This window comes from Pseudopipra pipra, chromosome 26, assembly GCF_036250125.1.
Source record: "Pseudopipra pipra isolate bDixPip1 chromosome 26, bDixPip1.hap1, whole genome shotgun sequence".
Classification (NCBI taxonomy): Eukaryota; Metazoa; Chordata; class Aves; order Passeriformes; family Pipridae; genus Pseudopipra; species Pseudopipra pipra.
In genome coordinates this window covers 448,574-468,637 of record NC_087574.1, presented here as the reverse complement: position 1 = coordinate 468,637, position 20,064 = coordinate 448,574, and the positions used below count along the sequence as shown (strand labels likewise).

The 20,064-nt window shown below is 41.4% G+C and overlaps 2 protein-coding genes across 2 annotated transcripts in view; one reads left to right on the top strand and one right to left on the bottom strand.

Moving 5' to 3' along the window:
- The window catches only part of LOC135403129 (olfactory receptor 10A4-like), an 80,904-nt gene extending 70,129 nt beyond the window's left edge, over window positions 1-10,775 (top strand). Inside the window, 2 exon segments of the mRNA XM_064636848.1 lie at window positions 9,627-9,842; window positions 9,845-10,775. Of these exon segments, the coding sequence (XP_064492918.1) occupies window positions 9,627-9,842; window positions 9,845-10,467 (839 nt within the window). The 3' untranslated portion in view covers window positions 10,468-10,775.
- LOC135402775 (olfactory receptor 10C1-like) lies at window positions 1,844-5,605 on the bottom strand. The gene is made up of 2 exons (XM_064636235.1): window positions 4,521-5,605; window positions 1,844-1,933 (listed from the first exon to the last, which is right to left on the bottom strand). Exons 1-2 carry the CDS (start codon window positions 5,445-5,447, stop codon window positions 1,844-1,846), a joined length of 1,017 nt encoding a protein of 338 aa, XP_064492305.1. The 5' UTR covers window positions 5,448-5,605.
- Window positions 10,776-20,064: the final 9,289 nt, after the last annotated feature.

Genomic DNA, 20,064 nt, shown 5'->3' with positions numbered 1-20,064 from the left:
CTGTGAGAGACAGTGTCAAAAGCTTTGGCAAAATGCAAAAAGATTACATCAGCCGGTTTCCCTTCATCAACTAGATGGGTTACCTTGTTGTGAAGGAACATTAAGTTTGACAAGTGGGACTTTCCCCACATGAATCTTTGCTGACTGTGACTGATTACCTTCAGGTGTTTTTTAATAACTCCCAGAAAAGCCTTCTCCATAATTTTTTCAGTATCTTATGAAGATTTTGAATTTCAAAGTCCTTAAAAATGTGTAAGTTTCTTCATAGCACTGTCTTTCGTGTCAGGACAGGTCCAGTAAGAGTCAATGGGGCCTTGACACATTAAAAATCTTATTGTGTGCAGTAACACTACAAATGTTTGTAGTAGTTTTACCAGCTAAAGATTGGTCCCAGAATAATGCTTATGAGTTGTTTCTAAGTTAAACAGAGTTTTAGTTTGTATTATTAGCTGGGGGTTTCTTTATATGAAAGGAACCCTTTTCCTCCTGTTCAATGCATACGTCTGTAGGAAGATTCATGGTTGAAAATTTATTTTGATTAAGCTGAAGTTGCAGTATTTTGTAAATGTGCATGGTGCAAGAAAGAAATTTAATCAGCTGGGATTTCTGTGGGGGAAGTATCTACAAGTACAGGATTCAGAGCACATGAATTAACAGGTTAGAGAAACTAGTGACACCCTTTCTGGCAACCGTCATTGGTTGCCTCATCAGAGGCCTTTACCCAGAATTCTTGAGGAAGAAGCATCCAGGTCCCTGGCTGTAAGGTGTGCCTGGTGTTTCTCACTGAGGCTGGGACTGATGTTACCTTTGTGTGAAGGGAAAGGTCATTACCCTTCGAGCCTGCGCAGTGGATTTTTTAGGTGAGACACAGCGTGCGCTGAACTGAGCCCACCCTTTAATAGTAAGGTTCATCTGCCGAGGCCGAGCGAAGCTTGGACGGTGGCAGCGAGGTCCCCAGGACGTAGGTTTGTTTAGAGTGACCTTCTCTTAGATGGATGACCTTACAGGGCTGACGAGCTCCATCTGCCCGGAGGCGTTCCCTGACCGGGAATTGAACCCCGGGCCATGGCGGTGAGAACGCCTCATCCCAACCACTAGACCACCAGGGGGCCCCCTTTGTGTGAAGGATGTGTGTTTGAATTGATGTGTTGAGTAATCAGATGAAGGAGCTGTGGAAAGAGATTAACAGACTACACTGTGAGGCAGGAGGAACAGAAGAGGAACAGGAATAATGGAGAAATGGCCATCTGAACTACTCATGCTGGACGGCCTTTACAATTACTGGGGGGAAGAAGTACAACTACTGTGCAATTCAACATCCTAAAAAATCTAATCAGACTAAACATCTGAAACAATTCAATAAACTATCGCTCTAATTCAATTGCTCTAAAATTGCCTATTGCTCTCCACTGACTGTTTAAGAAGTCTCGGACGATTGTTTCAGTTGTCTAAATCTTGCATTTCTAAAGCTACTTACATGACTCTTTTTCTCCTGAAATCCCATATTTTAATAATAATTGGAGTACTGATACTAGGAAGCAAGTCCATGAATACCCTTCTATCTCTTTACCTTACCATAGGGTCTAAAAAAGTCTAAAAAAAGCACCAAAAAACCAAGTGTAAGGTCCACTGATATATGGAAACTGTGAGTTCCATAGATTTTCTTTAACAATTAAACCCCTAGAAGTCTAAGAGGTCCACAGTTTCAAACATATTTCTTCATAGGAGTAACATACATGATACATGTGATGACAAATCATGTCATTGTCCGGTGGAGGGCTTCAAAGATGATGAAGGGACCGGAGCATCTCTCTACGGCTGAGGGAGTTGGGTCTGGTCAGCCTCAAGAAGACTGAGAGGGGATCTCCTCAATGTATATAAGTATCTTCAGGGAGGGTGTCAGAGGATGGACCAGGCTCTGCTCAGTGGTGCCCTGCAATAGGACAAGGAGTAACAGGCAGAAACTGATGCATTGAATCCACCTGAATGTGAATATTCCACCTGAAAATGAGGAAGAACTTCCTAGGATGCATATTAATAGAAATGTCCCTTCAGGCTATCAAGTCAAGCCTGGAGAAGGAGATCTCAAGCTTTATGGGTGTGGTTTGTCTTTATCTCATGATGTTTTGGGCACATAAACACTAATCATTTGGAAAGTAATCTGACTTCAGATACAGACGTCTATTTGCAGGTGTGTACAAGCCCGCTGGATGTCTGAATTCCCAACAGAGTCAAAATGAATCAATCCATGAGTGGAACCTGGTGACCAAATCTACTGCAAAAGTGTATCTGGCATCTATAGTCCATAGTGACAGCTTAGACACCAACTTGAAGTGTAGATATTTGGATATTCTAATGACTAAATAAAAATGTTCAGTGTAATTTTACATGTCCAGATATTGCATCTGCTCTACAAATGCCATTCCAAAACAATATGAGCCTTTTATAATGATTGTAACTCCCAGAAATGTCATATCTAATCTATTAGGAATCCATGCTTATAATCACTTGATAGATATTGAACCATCATTCATAGACTATAAGTCCGAAATTAAATCAATTGTTCCTGAAGAACAGAATTTCTAAATTTATTTTAAAATCTCTATCTATCCAACCTTTAATGACTACCACTAAATCACTCCTATTTACCTTTGGTATAGTGAAAGTAAAGATACAATTAAAACAACAGTCCACCCTCTCCATTATAAAAAAAATTAGACACTGAGAAATCCGTCTATAATTGCAAATATCACGCCCTTGGATGAACTGGAGAGCTACAGAAGAATCTTTTTTAAGTGACCCAAGAGTATGGATGAAGAACTGCAAGTATCTCAAGGGGAATTTCAGCAGCTTCAAATACTTCATCACTTTTAAGATACTTCTATTTTTTTTTAAATTTTGCCTTTCATAAGCAATCTTCACAAAACATTCACAGAACAAAGACTGAGGAGCACCAGATACACATCTTGAAAAAGGGTCACAAAATCATTTAAAGCCTGGATAGTAGAAGTGTATCCTTTAAAAGAAATAAGCCGCTGGTGAAGCAAGCTGGTGGATTTCTTAGTCTGTAGTAAGTTTTGCTTTCCATTCATCACAGGACTTTTGGCAACACAGTAATGGAATATGTGGGGAAAAAAGAATCTGGTGCCTGCAACTGACCTCCAGCAGCTATGGGAGCAACTATGAGAGCTGTTTGGTGTTTTGGTGAGGCAACTAACTTGCCTTCTCTTCAAATATATGGAAGACAGCTTCCTTTCTTCTTGCTGTTATGAATTGTGTTCATTTGGCTTCTCTAATTTGTGGATTTTTGTATTCAGTGTGGAATTCATTTACCTTCACTAGGCATATTTGAACAGGACTCCAGGTTCAATTTATGATAAGAATCCATTGCTTATAAAAAACACTGCCTGGGTACATTTTACACAGTTTAGAATTTCCTTGCTATCTTCTGATCATCACTGCAGAACGGTTTGGGTCTCCTATAGATCCTGAGTCATATCTGAAAAATGCCTTTGATTACTTAAGGTATATGAGAAGAAATGGAAAGCTCATCCTTAAGCCAGTGAATCTCACCTCTGCAGTCCCCAAATTCATAGTTGCCGAAGATCATTCATCTTCTAAAAGAGATACTTATGAAATGTAGAAATATTTCTTTCTGGAGGAAGTTATTTGCCTCCATTTCCAATGAAATATTAGATTTATTCTCCCAGACTTCAATGAGTGACCTTTATATCCTTAAATTAGGCCACGCAAATCCTACCTTTTCAGTCATGGAGTGCAAAGCTTTCTAGTTAATATATAATATATAATAATATGTCCTAATAACATATCATAATAGTCTATAATAGAAATATTAAAGGCAAAAACCATATATGAAATAACGGGTTTTGATACAAATTCTATACAAAATAGTCTGCTCTTCATATATAAAAAGATTTAGCCAAGACTTGGTACAAAATATTTATAACAATGACTCTAAAATTAAAGAAATGTCTTTGAGGCAGATATGCAATTTTGCACACCTTTTTTTTCCTGATAACAGTCTCAGAACTCATAACCAGTGCTCAGTAATTTCCTGGGCCCTGTATTATAACTTGAATTATATCTTCTTTTCCCAAAGAAATTTACTAAACATTTTTAGGAAATAAATGTAAATTCATGAAAATTTATTGTTCTCAGCTCTTTCAGTAAAATCAGAATCCTGAACATTACTCTTTTGTTCAAAAAGTCAGAAACAGGTAAAACACAATTTTCTGCAGATAGCAAGGAAAAGAAAAAGAAAAAAAGTTTATTTATTTAAGAATTTCTTCAGTATGTGGAAGAAGTTTCCTTTCAAAATCCTAACATAGCATCTAACACTCTTTCTTACAGTTCAACATCTCCACTCTTTCTTTCCTCCCCATAAGCTGAAGTGTTCTTGGGAATTATCTGGGAATTCCTTTTACTGAACAAGAATTTACAGTGAAAAATACCACTACAACCATCTGAAACAATGCAAATATTCTGTTGCATTTCCACACTAAATTAATATTTCTCCATTTTTTTCTCAGGGCTCTTTTCACCTCCTCATTCCTCAAACTATAAATAGTAGGATTCAATAAAGGAGTCACCACAGAATAAGAAAGCGAGAGGAATTTATCAACAGATGCAGAATAGGTGTATTTTGGCCGCAAATACATGGAGCTTGCTGTACCATAAAAAAGAATCACAACTAAAAGATGTGAGGAGCAAGTAGAAAATGCTTTCTGCTGGCTTTCAGCTGATGACATCAGAAGAATTGTGGAAATTATGCGACTATATGAATAAATGATCAACAAGAAGGGACACAAAATAGCAAAGACAGCCACCACAATGACTTGAATTTCACTTGGGAAAGTGTTACCACAAAGCAGGTCCAAGAGGGGTTGAATCTCACAGAAAAAGTGATTGATGGCAAAACCACAGAAGGGTAAGTTGAATGTTATGATGGTGTGTACCAAGCCTACAGCAGTTCCACAAATGTAAGTTCCAGCAACCAGACTTTTGCAGACTCTACTGTTCATGACAATAGTGTAATGCAAGGGGCAACATATTGCCACGTAACGGTCCAGTGACATGGCAGCCAAGAGGAAACATTCAGCAACTCCAAAGAAAAGGAAGAAAAACATTTGCGTTGCACATCTTGCCTTGGAGATACCTATTGTTCCCACCATCAGATTCTCAAGAATATTTGGTATTATGACTGACAAATAGCAGATATCCAAACAGGACAGCTGAGTGAGGAAGAAATACATGGGGGAATGAAGGGTGTTATCACCATTCATTGTCAAAGCTATCACTGTGTTAGCCATCAAGGTGAGAATATAAAGAGATAATAAAGCTACAAAGAGCAAAGGATGCAAATGAGAGATTTCAGAAAAACCCAGGAGTCTGAATTCACTCACTTCACTGAAGTTCCCAAGAATCATCCCTCTCTGGTACCTAGTAGAACTATTCTCTCTTCGTTTTTGCACTCAGTAGTTGATGACGTAGTAAACAGACAGGCAAATTGGCAATCCAAATACCACTGCCTGATTGAATAGGCAAAAGGATGAGTAGAATTTAGAAATTATCAAGATTTTGAAAAGGTCTTCTGAAGAGATAAAGTGGTCTTATGCAAATGTTTTTGTCTCTATTTTTGACTGAGGCTTCTTTTCATAGCACTGCCTTCAAAGTTTGCATATTTACTAGTGTCTTCAATGCTCAGCTACAGTTTTTACCCTGCAGAACAAGGGGAAAAAAAAAAGCAAATATTTTTTATGGACTAATCAGTTCAAGTTCCAACAGCATCAGTAGCAACATTTGAATATAACAAAGATAATTTCACTGTTATTTAAGTGATCTACTCTGGGGATGCATGCAAGGTCAATTGGTCCAAAGCATCTTGTGACTGTACTCATGGCTAGGCTATACAGCATGAAAAGGGTTAAAGGGCCCTTACAAGAGACAGGTTTTGCATGCACAAGGATTTACTTGTGGCATACACAGCTTACGGCAGTCATGTATTCTGAAGTTACCTTGTGGGGAGCGTGGTGGAAAAGAGGAAGAAAAAAGTCCTAAATCATGAGGTCTCCAGAAAAACATTCTACTCTGAGCATTCTGCAGTGAATAAGGAGAGGTGTTTTTCCCCAGCACTATATCCTATATATATATATTTATGAAGTCCACTGAGACTTGCTAATGCTGATTACAGCAATAAAGCACAGTTGTTACTCACAGGTTGGTTACTAACTATGGTGTATGTATATTAGTTGATTCACAGACACTCTTTTTGGTCTCTCCAGTTTTAGATAATTTGGAATACACTTCTATATAAACCTAGATGTTCTCATGCAACATCAAGAGTTGTCTTTGACTTTGAAACAATTACTATTACTTCATAATTATCACCAAATTAGTGAGACAGTAGTCACGTAAGCTTGTCATATTTATGCTTTCTCAACAAAATTTGAAGGTGAAGCAGAGGTGTAGTCCACATTCATATGGGACTGTAAATCCTGCTGAGATAGGAATGGAAGGCTGCAAGTTACAAGTGATCACAAATCACTTCAATAAAACTGTCAACTTTGTAAAGGTCTTGGCCAGAGTCAGTCATCTAGAGTACCTTTATAGCCTCTGGGGAGAGAGATCCTCTTAATCTTTACAGTATATCAGAATCAGGCAAAACAAGCCATAGAAGTGCCTGTTTTTCTCCATTGACTATAAAAGATATTCAGACCCCCAAACCAAGAATGCAGACACAGAATTATCATCAACTTTGTCATCTAAACCTAGAGGACCTGCACCTTATGACAACTTTGTAGGTATCTGCAGGGAGATGATAAATTGCAAAGCAACATATGAAGACCATGAGTGCACAAAAAGGCCTTAACGACCCTGCCCTATGGTCTCCAGCCATACTCTCTGTCCACAGACCCATGATCTTCATTTAAAATCACTTCAGCTTATATTGACCCTGAGCAGGAGACCATTATGTGTTTAGGAGTAGTGATGCATGTAGCAGTTCACCTGAAAAGGCCTAAGCTTTGCTGTGCTGAACATCCAGAATGACACTCAGGTCTGGGCTGTGCTCATCTCTTGGCCACAGGTTAAACTCAGCAGCTCATGGTAAGCAGGCAGCTTTCACTCTTACTGGTGACACCACTACCTGCGTGGCCTGGCCTGTGTCCAGAAGTGAAACAAGTTCTCATGAGAACAGCCTTTAAGAATAAAGTTGTTTCATTATGACGGAATTATATAATAGATTGAATGATCAAATGGGAGAGCTACCTCTATGGACAGGATCTATGCAGCACACCGTGGGAAAATTCATTCCCTTCTGCATGAGAGCAGGGTTTCCAGGACTGTAAGGGACAAGATTTGTTCATTACTCATCTTGATTTTTATTATATCTTATTAAATTTTTTTTTTTATTTAGCCATTTGTTGTGGTCTTATGATGTGGTTTCTTATTTAGATCCATTAGCAACCCTGCATTGGCTATCTCAGCACAATGTCCCTTTAAATGCCAAAGAGACAATGTCCATCTTCCATAGTCAGAGGTAAAGCAGTGTGCACTTAGCCTGTTAACTGGCAGGATGTCATTTCAATCAGCCATTATCATTGAAACAGGCTCCAGTTAAACTTGGATCAGAGTAAATCTGCATCGAGATTTGACTATCCCCAGGTCTGACTCTGACAGACACGTGCTGTAGCTTTTCAGATAAATCGCATGATGGAGAACAGCTCCCCCTGTTCCTCCTGGCCCCTTCCCAGCCTCCTGATCAGAACAGGGCCCAGGTGATGAACTTAGATTTTTTTTAATAGATGTTGTGTATTTGAATGAGTACAGAAAAGTTCCACTCGCAATGTTCAGAAATTTTTGACCAAAGTTCAGCCAGTTAGAGAAATCTGGGGTTTATATTTGATTAAAAGTGGAATTACTGACGGATATCCACACTGACAGCGTCGATATCTCGTTCAAACTGATCCTATTTCACCTGGCCTTAGAACTGTCTTTGTCCACTCTTGTCTTTAGTCATTGATTATAGAGTGACCTCTGCATTACAATCATCTTCTGTAAGCAACAAAGGGAAAGTGATTTTTCAGGGAAGAACCACCTAATGTGATGCAGGTGTCTTCTGGACATAGTAAGTGACAACTAGAAAGTGCTATATCTTTGTTTAATTAAACAGAAGCATAGCATGATTCACCTAAATAAAGACAGAAATATCCATAGAGGACAGAAATATCCAGAGAGGAAAATTTCTGAGAAATCTGAAGGATCTATCTGAGTTGGCATGATGTGTTCTCTCAGGGGACACCTTTCCCATACCATTAATTAAAGAGTATAAAGCCAGAGTTAGACATGAGCAATGCATAAGTTCTTTCCTCCTGCAAAACCTTTAAAGCTTTTTTCCTGTGCTTGGTCTATGTGGTTTGTTTCCATACCAATTTTTTATCCCTTAATTTAGGCAGGATCAGGCCTAATGCCATGAATGGTAAAAAAATAACAGATTAAAATAGATATGCAAGTGTTCCATAGGTTTTTCTTTAGTTTGTTCCAGGACCTAACAGGAAAAGCAGAGAGAGGGCTCTGTCACACCTAAACAATGAGAAAAAAATAACTGACTCCTACAATTGCTAACAGTCAATATCCAAAAGATTATTTTTTGGTGGGGACATAGACAGATAGAAATACTTAAGGTTTGTAGTGTGGCTTTTCCAAAAATATTAACCACAGCCTTCTCCTATTGGCAGGTGAGCTACTTTATTTTATTCATTCTTCTGTCTCTTCTTCCCCATCTTATTGTTCTCTGCCACCTACACAGGACTTGTCTTTAAGGGAGACTTATCTGCCTATGAAGTGAATGGTTTATTGGAATAGAAGATCAATTACAAGAAATGTTTAATTCTTGAAAAAAGCTGTTCCTCCTGAAGAATGCCTGGAACAAATGCAATTTTCTGGGGTGCAATCCACATTATTTAGTAGTTTTGTGTGGTACTGTGCAGAGTATACAGGATTATCTGTGTTCAGTAGGTAATTCTTTCCTGGAATGAACCCCACTCACAGAATGATAGCAAGAGGGACTCATTGCCAAGCACCCATTCTGTCAACGAATCAATAATTTCTGGGTTTTAATGACCAACCTTCTTTGCTTGGCAAAGGGTTTATAGTTGCAGATCTCTACTGGATAATGGGACAAAAGTCCACTTCAAAAAGTGGGGCAGTACAGTATAATCCTCATCCCAAAAGGCAGGAAGAGTGAAGTATTCTACTATCATAACAAAGAGGTATCTTCCTTTTTATTGACTAGAAGTGAAGGACACTCGGTTGGGAAAGCTGTTCTTATTTATTAAAAGCTGTGTGAAGGAAACCACCTTGCTTTTCTCCACTAAACAGTCCTTAGCACTAAAAATACCTAAACACAACACTTCCTTTTCTGGGATCTTGTCCTATTAGAAAGTAACATATATAAAGATTCAATTTACTATTTTATATTTCTTTAGATTAACTAGAAAATGGACATGTAATGACTTCTGCAGTTAAAAGACACCTGAGGGACATGGACAGCAGTAATCACATTGTGGTGACCTATCTCCAATTTTTACCCTTCTCCAGCATTCCAGAGATCCAAGGCTCTCTCTTTTGTCTGTTACTGTCCATGTACCTCAGTACTTTGGTGAGAAACATCGTCATCATCACAATCACTATGGTAGATGCTGCCCTTCACTCTCCCACGTATTTTTTCCTTAAGAACTCTTCCTTCCTGGAAGTTAACTATACCACATCCACCATCCCCAAGATGCTAGTGAACTTTCTCACAAAGAGGAAGAACATATCTTTTGGGGCTGTGCCACACAGATGTATGCTTTCTCCCTCCTCGGGATGACAGAATGCTGTTTGCTGGCTGCCATGGCCTATGACCGCTATGTGGCCGTATGCCAGCCTCTGCACTACACGGCCACGATGAGATGGAACACGTGCTTCTTGCTTTCAGCTGTGCCTTGGCTTACCGGGGTCTTGGTGGCCTTAGTGCAGACAACTTTCATCTTTACCCTTCCATGCTGTGGTCCCAATGGGATCAATCACTTCTTCTGTGACCTGCTGCCTCTGCTTAAGTTGGCTTGCGTGGCCACCTGTAAAAATGAAATCACCACCTACGTAATAGCTGTCCTTTTCATCATAGTCCTCTTCTTATTCATAGTTGTGTCATATATCCAGATTCTCCACACCATCTTCAAGATACCATCAGTGAAGGGCAAGGGAAAAGCATTCTCTACCTGCTTTTCTCACCTAGTTGTGGTCACTCTGTTTTACGAACCTGGCATTGTGACCTACTTGAGACTCAAAGCTTCTTATTCAAGCAGCAGTAGCAAATTGTTTTCTCTTTCTTACACACTGTTGTCTCCAATGATGAACCCCTTGATTTACAGCTTGAGGAACAAAGAGGTGAAACAAGCCTTTTAAAAGAGCTGTAGTCAAAAATAGAAATATGTAATATGTTTATGAATTATATTAAATGTACTAGTAGCTTTGATATTGTGTGTACTGCTGGAAGGACAATATGATTTGCCAGCACTTACCCAAAAATTAATCTCTACCTTCCAGCTTTGAGTCAATCCTCCAGGTAATTCAGCCTTTAAAAAAAAAGGTTGTTTCTCTTCAGATTCTTTCTTATATCATTTTAAGATAGGTTTGGCATCCAGCTCACGTGAATCACCTGCTACTGTATCCTCTATGTCCTGTCCATCAATACAGAAATAGTTCTTTGCTTTGCAGATGTATTTACCTGTGATAAGATGAAATTCACTATATTCTCTGAATATCATGAAAACATTTCTGTGTAGCTTTTCTAAAAACACACTATGATGAGTGCAAGAAATTATCAGAGAAGGGGACAATGGACCTAATGAGAAGTACTACGCAAATATTTAAGACATTAATCTTCTGGTGAGTTCTGAAGAAGAGATTTCCCAGATGAGCTCTTCAACTCTATTTTGTGAAGAAAGTTTATTTGAAAGTTTGAAGGGGTAAGGTTTCTCTTTGCTTCAAATACACAGTTTATCTGTTCTAAACCAGATTTCTACCATAGAAAGAGGCAACCTATCACTTAGACATCTTCATTGCTGTATGTTTGTTTTTGAAGTCAAAACAATGAATTTATACCAACATATGTATATCTTAGGCTTCTGAATTGAAAACAGAAAACAATGTCTCTTTTTGTGTAAAAAAAAAGGTTGACTGTGGAATGACAGAAACTACTTGAGTGTCAAGGAAATGGATGGTCATAGGGAAGCTGATTTGAGACATGAAATTTTTAAAAGTGAGGCTAAAACTTTAATTATTTTTCCTTTTTTTTTCTTCTGGTTTTACTATGTACTCACTTGGAGGATTCATGGGATCCTAGTTTACCTCTTCACTCTTCACTTTTTCTTTGCTAAGCTAAGACAGTGGATGTGGAATTAGTCATTCAAATGGGAGAAGCATGCAAGGGTGTTTTGCACCAGGAATTGCTAGTTCATTTTGATCCCAATAAGACAGACACAAAGGTTGCGTCAAGGATACAGATTTGTGTCAAGGATCATTTCAAGTGATTTAGTAGAGTTTACACCATAAAGAAGAGGATAATAAAGATAAAATTGCATCACTTCAGATTCTGGGAACCTGTACACTGGGACACTAGGAGGTATTGAAAAACACCTGAAGGACAATGGAGTCATCAGTCACAGCCAGCATGGAGTCATGCTTGTCAAATCTTCTGACCTTTTAGGACAAGGTAACCCACCTAGTTGACCAAGGGAACCCAGCTGATGTAATCTTTTTGGATTTCACTAAAGCTTTTGATACTCTTTCTCACAGGATCTTTCTGGGCAAAATGTCCAGCCAACAGCTGGATTAACACATCATATGATAAGTAAGCAATTGGCTCATGGGTGAAGCACAGAGGGTAACAGTGAACGGGGTGACATCAGACTGGTGACCTACCCATAGTGGAGTTCCACAGGGCTCCATCTTAGGCCCAGTGCTGTTCAACACTGTCCTCGTTAGAACAGCTAGGACCAGTTCATCACTGTGTGGGTGTAACATCCACTGTGTATTCTACACCCTCCATGTAATTTCCCAGAAACTGTTAACAATAGACCATTTGCAGCAGCTGCCCAGAGCACACCTGACTCCTCAGGCTATAGTTATGGGTGATGTTAACTCCCCTCCAGGGAGTCATTAGCACCTCCACACCCAGCCGGAGGGGTCATGTCTGCTAACGGGCCACCAAGGATTCCAAAAATATCTCACCCATTGTGGAACTCCCCACCCTGGGGGAAGTACTGAGCATTCCTGCCTGAACTTGAATGCATATAATATTGGGGTCTTGGGACTTCTGGTACCATTCGTTGGATCCAAAGGAGGACCAGAGCCTCGACCAGACTGCAACCACCACTCTCGACCGGACTGTGATCACCACTATCGACCAGACTGCGGTCACCACCCTTGACCGGACTGTGACCAGCACTCTCACCAACAGGTTTTTCCCTCTCCTTTTACTTTGGACTCAGGGGGGCCCAACGAACACCGCTCCGTTCATGCCCCAGGGTGCTGGGGGGTTTATGGGTTAAAACCAATTGTTCATCTGTATAATTGTATTTATTGCATTATTTTTATTAAATTGTTATTCTGACATAGTCTCTTTTGAGTTGAGTTCATTTCCCTTGCCAGTTTACCTTTAAACCAGCACGAACACCTTCATAAACTTGGATGCAGGACTGGAAGGGATACTAAGTAAGTTTGCAGATGATACAAAATTGGAAGGAGCTGTTGACTCCCTCTAAGGCAGAAAGGCCCTGCAGAGAGATCTTGGCAAATTAGAGGGCTGGGACTTCACTTGAGGACTTCACAAACCATATGATGTTTAACAGCAAGTGATCGATTCTGCAGAAGGGATGGGGCAACACAGGATGCACAGAGAGACTGGGGAATGAGAAAGCAGTGCTGCGGAAAGGGACCTGAGGGTCCTGGTTGATGGCAAGTTCAATACGAGCCAACAGTGCTCTGGCAGCCAGGAGGGCCAACCGTGTGTCCTGGGGGGCATCAGGCCAAGCATCACTGGCTGGTCCAGGGAGGGGATTGTCCCACTCTGCTCTGACCTGGGATGGCCTCACCTGCAATATTGGGGCAGTTTTGGGCACCACAATAAAAAAAAGACATCAAGCCATTTGACAGCATCCAAAGGAGGGCAACGAGGATGGGGAAGGGCCTTGAGGGGAAGTCATGTGAGGAGCAGCTGAGGGCACTTGGTCTGTTCAGCTGGAGAAGAGGAGACTGAGGGGAGATGTCATTGCAGTTACAACTTCCTCGGGAGGGGAAGAGGAGGGCTAGACACTGATCTCTTCTCTGTGAGGACTAGTAACGGGAGCCTAGGGAATGGCCTGAAGTTGTGTCAGGGGAAGTTTAGATTGGATACCAGAAAGAGGTTCTTCACCCAGAGGGTGGTTGGATGCTGGAATAGGCTCCTCAGGGCAGTGATCACAGCCCTAAGCCTGAGAGAGCTCAAGAAGCATTTAGATGATACTCTCAGACACATGGTCCAACTCTTCAGGATGGTCCTGTGCTTGGCCAGGAGCTGCACTCAATCAATAATTCTTATGGGTCCCTTCCAACTCAACATATTCTGTGATTCCATGATAAAATCTCCCTGACCCTTTTCCCTTCAAACCTGCAAAACACACCTTTCTCAATCTTCCCTTGTGCATTTTGTGCACCAGCTCCTCACCATCTTTATGACCTTCCTCTGGACTCACTCAAGTATAGGAGTATCTTCTTTGTTCTAGGGAGCAGAAAAACAGGACACCATGCTTCAGATGAGATCTCAGAAGTATTGAATAAAAGGAAAGAATCCCTTCACTTGTCATGGTGGCATCACTGCTGCTAGCATGGCCCAGGATACAGCTGCCCTTTTCTGCAAAGGCATTTTGCTCATTCATATTCACTTTGTCCACTTGGATGCCCCCAGATGTTTTTCTGCAAAATTCTCTCCTAACCAGTGAGACCTTAGCCTGTTCCATTGCTATTCTATTTGTTGCTATCTTCATTAGGCAACCTTAATGAGGAAAACACTCTTTTGGGTCTTGGTGGGGACAGTATGGGCTGTTGGATTCATAAATTCATCCAGGTTGTATTTGTTGTTCATCTTCCCTTCTGTAGCCCAAATGAACTCAACAATTTCTTTTGTGATGTTACACAAGTGATTAAGTTAGAATGTACCAACACTTACATATTGGAGTTTGTTTGTCAACAATGACCTAGTCCTCTTTATATGTTTCATTTTTCTGCTGATTTGCTACAATGTCCTACTAATCTGTCTGAAAACACTCGATCTCCAGAGGGGAGAACAAAGCAGCAACTACCTGCGCTACCCACATCATTATTGTCTTTGTTATGCTTGTACTAGCTATATATATATTTACTGCTGGCCTTTCTACACGTTGCCTCTGGGCAAGGTAGTGGCTGTGTTCCACACCATGGTTTTTCCCCTTATCACCCCCATGATCTACACCCTGAGGAACAGGGAGATGTTCAGTGCCATGAAATGTTTGTTGGTGCACTACTTTCTGGAGAGAAAGAAATAGAAAGGAAATGCATTCATAAAGCACAGAATTACAGTATTCTTTTGTTTTGGAACAGTTTACAGGAGAGATTCATAGGTCTTATCAATGGCCCAGAATATTAGAGATATTTCTTATAGATAAATATTGAATGTCATTGCCTTGCTTTGTCAGGTCTAAATATTTCCAGTGCAGTGAGTATCATCAGATTTTTATAAATAAATAGACATAAATATCTGGGGTGTAAAATAAGTTACTGCAGTACAGTAGGTAGACAGCCTGTTTGTTCCTTTCTACTAGTGGATAACCAAATCAACATCAGAGCAAATAAGAACCAGGAAACCTTTTTCTTCCAAGTACTGGGCATTAGTATAAAATGGGAAATCTAATTCTTGTCCCATGTAGTGAGAAAGTTAGGTTTGACTCTTCAGTAGAAATTTCCTTATAATAAACTTACTAACGATAAAGTAAGGACAGGCAGCAGATTTTAAAGATCTTTGAAAATCATATCTTGACTAATACCTGAATTGCACTCTTGGGACATGAGTGGAAAAGAGACAAGGAAAGGAAAATGGATCTGCCTGAGGCCACAGTCCCATGGAGAGCTCAGCCCTGCACTTGGCCACTAGAGCTGTTCCACAGCTCATGGGCACCCCCAGAGTGGCAGCAGAGCCTCTCTGCTCTCCATAGCAGGGCCTGCCCTGGACACAAAGGTGTAAGGCCAGGGATGGGGAGGCCCAGGATGAGGGACTATGGGGATCCTGTTTCTCCAGTGAATGGGGCCTTCCATGAGGGCAGCACGCACCAGAGTGGTGCCCGAGCTGAGCGCAGCACTGGGCTGCATCCGGACCTTCAACCTGCCCAGGGAGTCCTGGAGCCCCATGATGGAATGTTGCCAGTAGAAGGCATAGCCCATTCTTGGGGAGCTTTGTCAGTGAACAATTATATTGAAGCAATTATATTAAAGCTAGCAAAACAGTTATTAAGAGATTAGATCTTATTAGAGATCGATGTTACTCACTCCTACCAACAACCGTGGGCAAATCTATTTTGCTCAGCCTTGAGGAGTGACCTTGAGGGGCTTCCCCACTCAAAGGAAGGATCTTCAAACACCTTCGGGAGGTATGCTAGAAGTCCTTGGTATGCAAAAGTGGGACTGGACTTTTATTGTATAAAGTGATTGACTATCAGTCATATACATCTTTAGATTATGTGTTTTCAGGCTTACTCAGTAATTTTACTTAACTTTCCTAATTAATTTTTTTAAGTACTCTTATTTTCCACCCTGTGATACCCCACTATAGCCAGCATTTAGTAAGGTTTTATCATAAGCTTCTATAGTGGGAATGCAGCTTGGGAAAATTACTGAAACTTTGAGTTTTGTTAAAAAAACTATAATCAACCTTGATATGCTTCAATGATCTCAGACCTGGGGAAGAGAGATATTGCTGAAATGGGACACAAGGAATGCAGAATTTATGTACCAAAAGGACATAAATTTTGCAGAACCCTGAGACAAAGAAGGAACTAACAAAGACAATTTGGAAATTGTACTGAAACCCTGTCTATCTGGGAGAAATAATGAAAGCACCGAAAACATGGACTAATAGCATGAGAAGCAAGAAATCAATAACTAAGATAGAATACTAATTAATGAACTGAATTATGCCATTTATAGCCCATGAACATTAATTTCTTTGTTTGATAAAATGTGTAAATTGTGAAAAGTTTTGAACTTGCACGCGCATCTTTAGAGGAGTTGATCCCCCATGAAAAAAAGTATTACCTGCTTCCTAGTACTAAAAATAGTATTTGAGAGTTTGATTTATCCTGCCTGACGTTTTGGGCTCCAGTAGTGGGTCTGATAGTTTGGCCAAGCTGGTCTCAGCATTCTTCAACACTAAAAACAGCAGACCCTCCTTGCTCACTCCTATCAGTGATCAGCAGACCATCCTTGCTCACTCCTATCAGTGATCAGCAGACCATCCTTGCTCACTCCTATCAGTGATCAGCAGACCATCCTTGCTCACTCCTATCAGTGATCAGCAGACCATCCTTGCTCACTCCTATCAGTGATCAGCAGACCATCCTTGCTCACTCCTATCAGTGATCAGCAGACCATCCTTGCTCACTCCTATCGGTGATCAGCAGACCCTCCTTGCTCACTCCTATCGGTGATCAGCAGACCCTCCTTGCTCAGGCCATCACTGACAAGTCATAAACGAGACACAGCTGGAGCTGCTATATCCCTGCTTAGGCAGAGCATCCAGCTCCAGCTGGCACAGCTCCCTGAGCAACACTTGACTGGCACTTCATCACTTTACACTAGAAAAGCCCTGTTCCCAGATTTTAATGGGAGGGACTTCTAACAGCTCCGTCTTGGAGTGTGTGTGGGGATTCCTCCCTTGAGTGGGGACAGCCATCAAGGTTACTCCTTGAGCCTGAGAGAAAGCGATTTGCCCATGGCCCTTGGCAGGGGTACCATCAATGTCTACTTAATATTTGTTTTCTTAGCTTTAATATAATTGCTTCAACACTGCTTCCAAATACTGCACTATGTTTCTAGCTATAATTATCTACAACGTGGAATAAATAATTCTGACAAAAGTATTTTGGTATTTACTATTTTATTATTTTAATAATATTTATTATAACATTACTATCTATTGCTGAATATATATAACGTAATAATGTATTATAAAATATTACTTCTCTATATATTTCTATATTTCTATATCTATTTCTATATTTCTATACATATTTCTCTCTATATATTCTATATTTCTCTATATAATTCTATATTTCTATATATATTTCTCTCACTGGAGAGAGATATCCCATTTCTAGCTAAATGAAGCTGAATCTCTTATCCACAAACTTCTGATTCAAGTCCAGGCAGTTCTCTCTAGACTGGCCAATGAGGCTGATGATGCCTGAGACCAAATCTTCCTTCCTGGGGCATTTCAAAAGAGCCAGCCATACTGAAATCAGGAGCTTTTCTACATGTGCTTGATGAGCTCAGCTGCCTCAACATCTGTAAGTTTTCTTTTTTCAGACCCCATTGACGATGTGCATGGTGACCTCCTGGGATCCCATGGCAAAATGAACCTTCTTTGCACCTGCGAGTGTAGCATCTTCACCTTGCACTCCCTTCCTGGAGCAGTAGGTGCTGGCACAGCAGCCATTCATCTCCAAGGAGTCCCCAGGGTTGTGAGGGGGGATGAAGCTAGGTGGACAGCAGATGGCAGTCAGAGGCCATGGAACAGGTTGGACATGAGCTTGGGGAGACCAAGTGAAGTTCATCCCATATTAAAAGCCTCTATGGCCCACGAGGAGACAGCAAATCTCCCTCTGGAGAGCCGAGGTCAAGAATATACCCGCATCCATCATCGTAATGTCTCTCCATCTTGTTTGCAGACAAACCTCCTGTTAAAACTGCCAGAGCTTCCAAGCTGACTGCAGGCAGCAGTTGTAGAGCCCACGGCACCAGCTCATAGGTCAGCAAGGAGTGCCTTTCAGATGCTGCCTCTCTCCCTTGTAGATCTCTTTGTGCTGCCCCAGTCTTTCTGATCTGCCTCATCCTTGACTTCTCCACCCTGCTCCCTGCCATTGCTTGAGAAGGAGTTATCTGCAATGCCTTTGGCCACCGGGAGCCCAGAGACTGAAGCTTTCCAGCAAGAGCCCCAGGCCTGTACAGCACCTGTAAATTTCCCTTGTAAGAGCACTATCATCTTTCAGCCCAGTGTTTATTTAGCCTCATTGTCTATGTTGTACAATGTGGCTGCTTCAGAGAGCCCCTGTGGTCCTTCCACCTCTCTCTGCCTGGCCTGGCTGTCCTCAGGGCATCTTGCCAAGCTCTCGTGTGGTGCTGCTGACCCCTGGGCTGGTGTCATATATCTTTTCTAGAAGATGATTTTTTTCAGCAAACGCCCTGTGGAGGACAGCAAAGCTGCAGAGATGAGCCCACATGTCAGGAGAGAGCCTGGCTGTCCCAAGAGCTGGTGCTGATGGGGGCCAAAACTGCCCCTGGTCTCACCCCATCCCAGTCAGCAGTGGGATATCGGGATTGAACTGTGAAGTTTGTTACCTCCTCGTCAGCATCCCTGTGGGGTGGGGAAGACAGGGCAGGGGAGCGGCTGGATGGTGAGAGAAGGGCTTCCAGGTGTTCTGGATGAGATGTAGCAAAGCCATGGGGGCCATGTGCTGCTGCAGCCCAGCCTTCCTGGGTGCACTTCAGGAAAAGTGTTCTAAGAAAGACCTTCACTCAAAGCAATGGCCTTGGGTTTTCTGGCTGCTTTTCCCAGAGGAAGCAGCATGTCAGCAAAGGAATCAAAGCTCAGGGGATTTCCAGTGAGAAGGACACTGGGAGGGGTATGTATTCTTGGGTATGTATTCTTCCATCCCATAAAATGAGAAAAGATGGGCCGGAGTGAGAGGTGAGTCTCACCATAGTCTGTGAGACTTTTCCAAAGTCTGCTCATCTCTGATGTCTCCCCTCCCTGGCATGGAGGGATCCAGTGCCTCCGGTGCAGACCCGAAAGCTGTGCTGCACATCCGGAAGGTGATTGTCCTGCTTCTGGTCAGGACAGTGTTAATTTTGGCAGTATCCAGGAGGGGGCACAGCCAGGACATAGAGGTTATTCCTCATTTTGTCAAGGATGGGGGAAGGGGTCTCTTCCAGGTTGTGTTCGTGGTGGCAAAGTTGGGCACCAACTGGTGAGCAATCATGTGTGAGTCATTTGCCTCCCTTGTACACTCTGTTATTAGTATTGTTTCTGTTACTGTTCTGTTGCTGTACTGTTTTCTTATTTCATTGCCTTTTCCAGTAAGTTGTTCTTATCTCAGCCTGCGATCTTTACCTTTTGTGCCTCCAATTCTCCTGTCCAGCCTGCCTCAGGACGGAGGGGGAGTGGGAAGGCAAGGAGGAGTGGGAAGTGAGCGAGTGGCGCACGATTTGCATGGTTTCAGTGAGAACACTAAATGATGGAACACCCGTCTTAAACACATCATCGTGGCTAGGCTTCTCGAACGAAGATTTAAGAAGGCTCTATCCACATTTGTTACAAGCACGCTGGTGGCTTATGAGGCCAATGCGAGATAGACATATCCGATTGCAAAAGGCACAGCAGAAAGACTCCCTAGGTGGTATATTCTGCAAGACATGATTCTTTCTGCCTTGTCTTTTCTCCTTGAGAGTGATTCTGCGTGCGTTCTCAAAGGAAACAGCAGCGTTAGAGATGGTGTGTCTCCAGGCCTCCCGATTTGAGGCCAGAGTAGACCAGTCATGTTGATTGATATGGCCGAGGCTGAGATGTTTGTAGCTATAATTGTCTACAATGTGGAATAAATAATTCTGATTACAGTATTTTAGTATTTCTTATTTTATTATTTTAATAATATTTCTTATAACATTACTATCTATTGCTGAATATATATAACATGTAATAATGTATTATAAAGTATT

Bases quoted from the DNA above. Each gene is read 5' to 3' on its own strand.
- LOC135402775 (XM_064636235.1), bottom strand. From the start codon at position 5,447: ATGATTCTTGGGAACTTCAGTGAAGTGAGTGAATTCAGACTCCTGGGT. The intron at 1,934-4,520 runs GTGTGGAAATGC...GTCCTATTGCAG, and splicing joins AATGGAGAAATATTAATTTA to GGCACCACTGAGCAGAGCCT.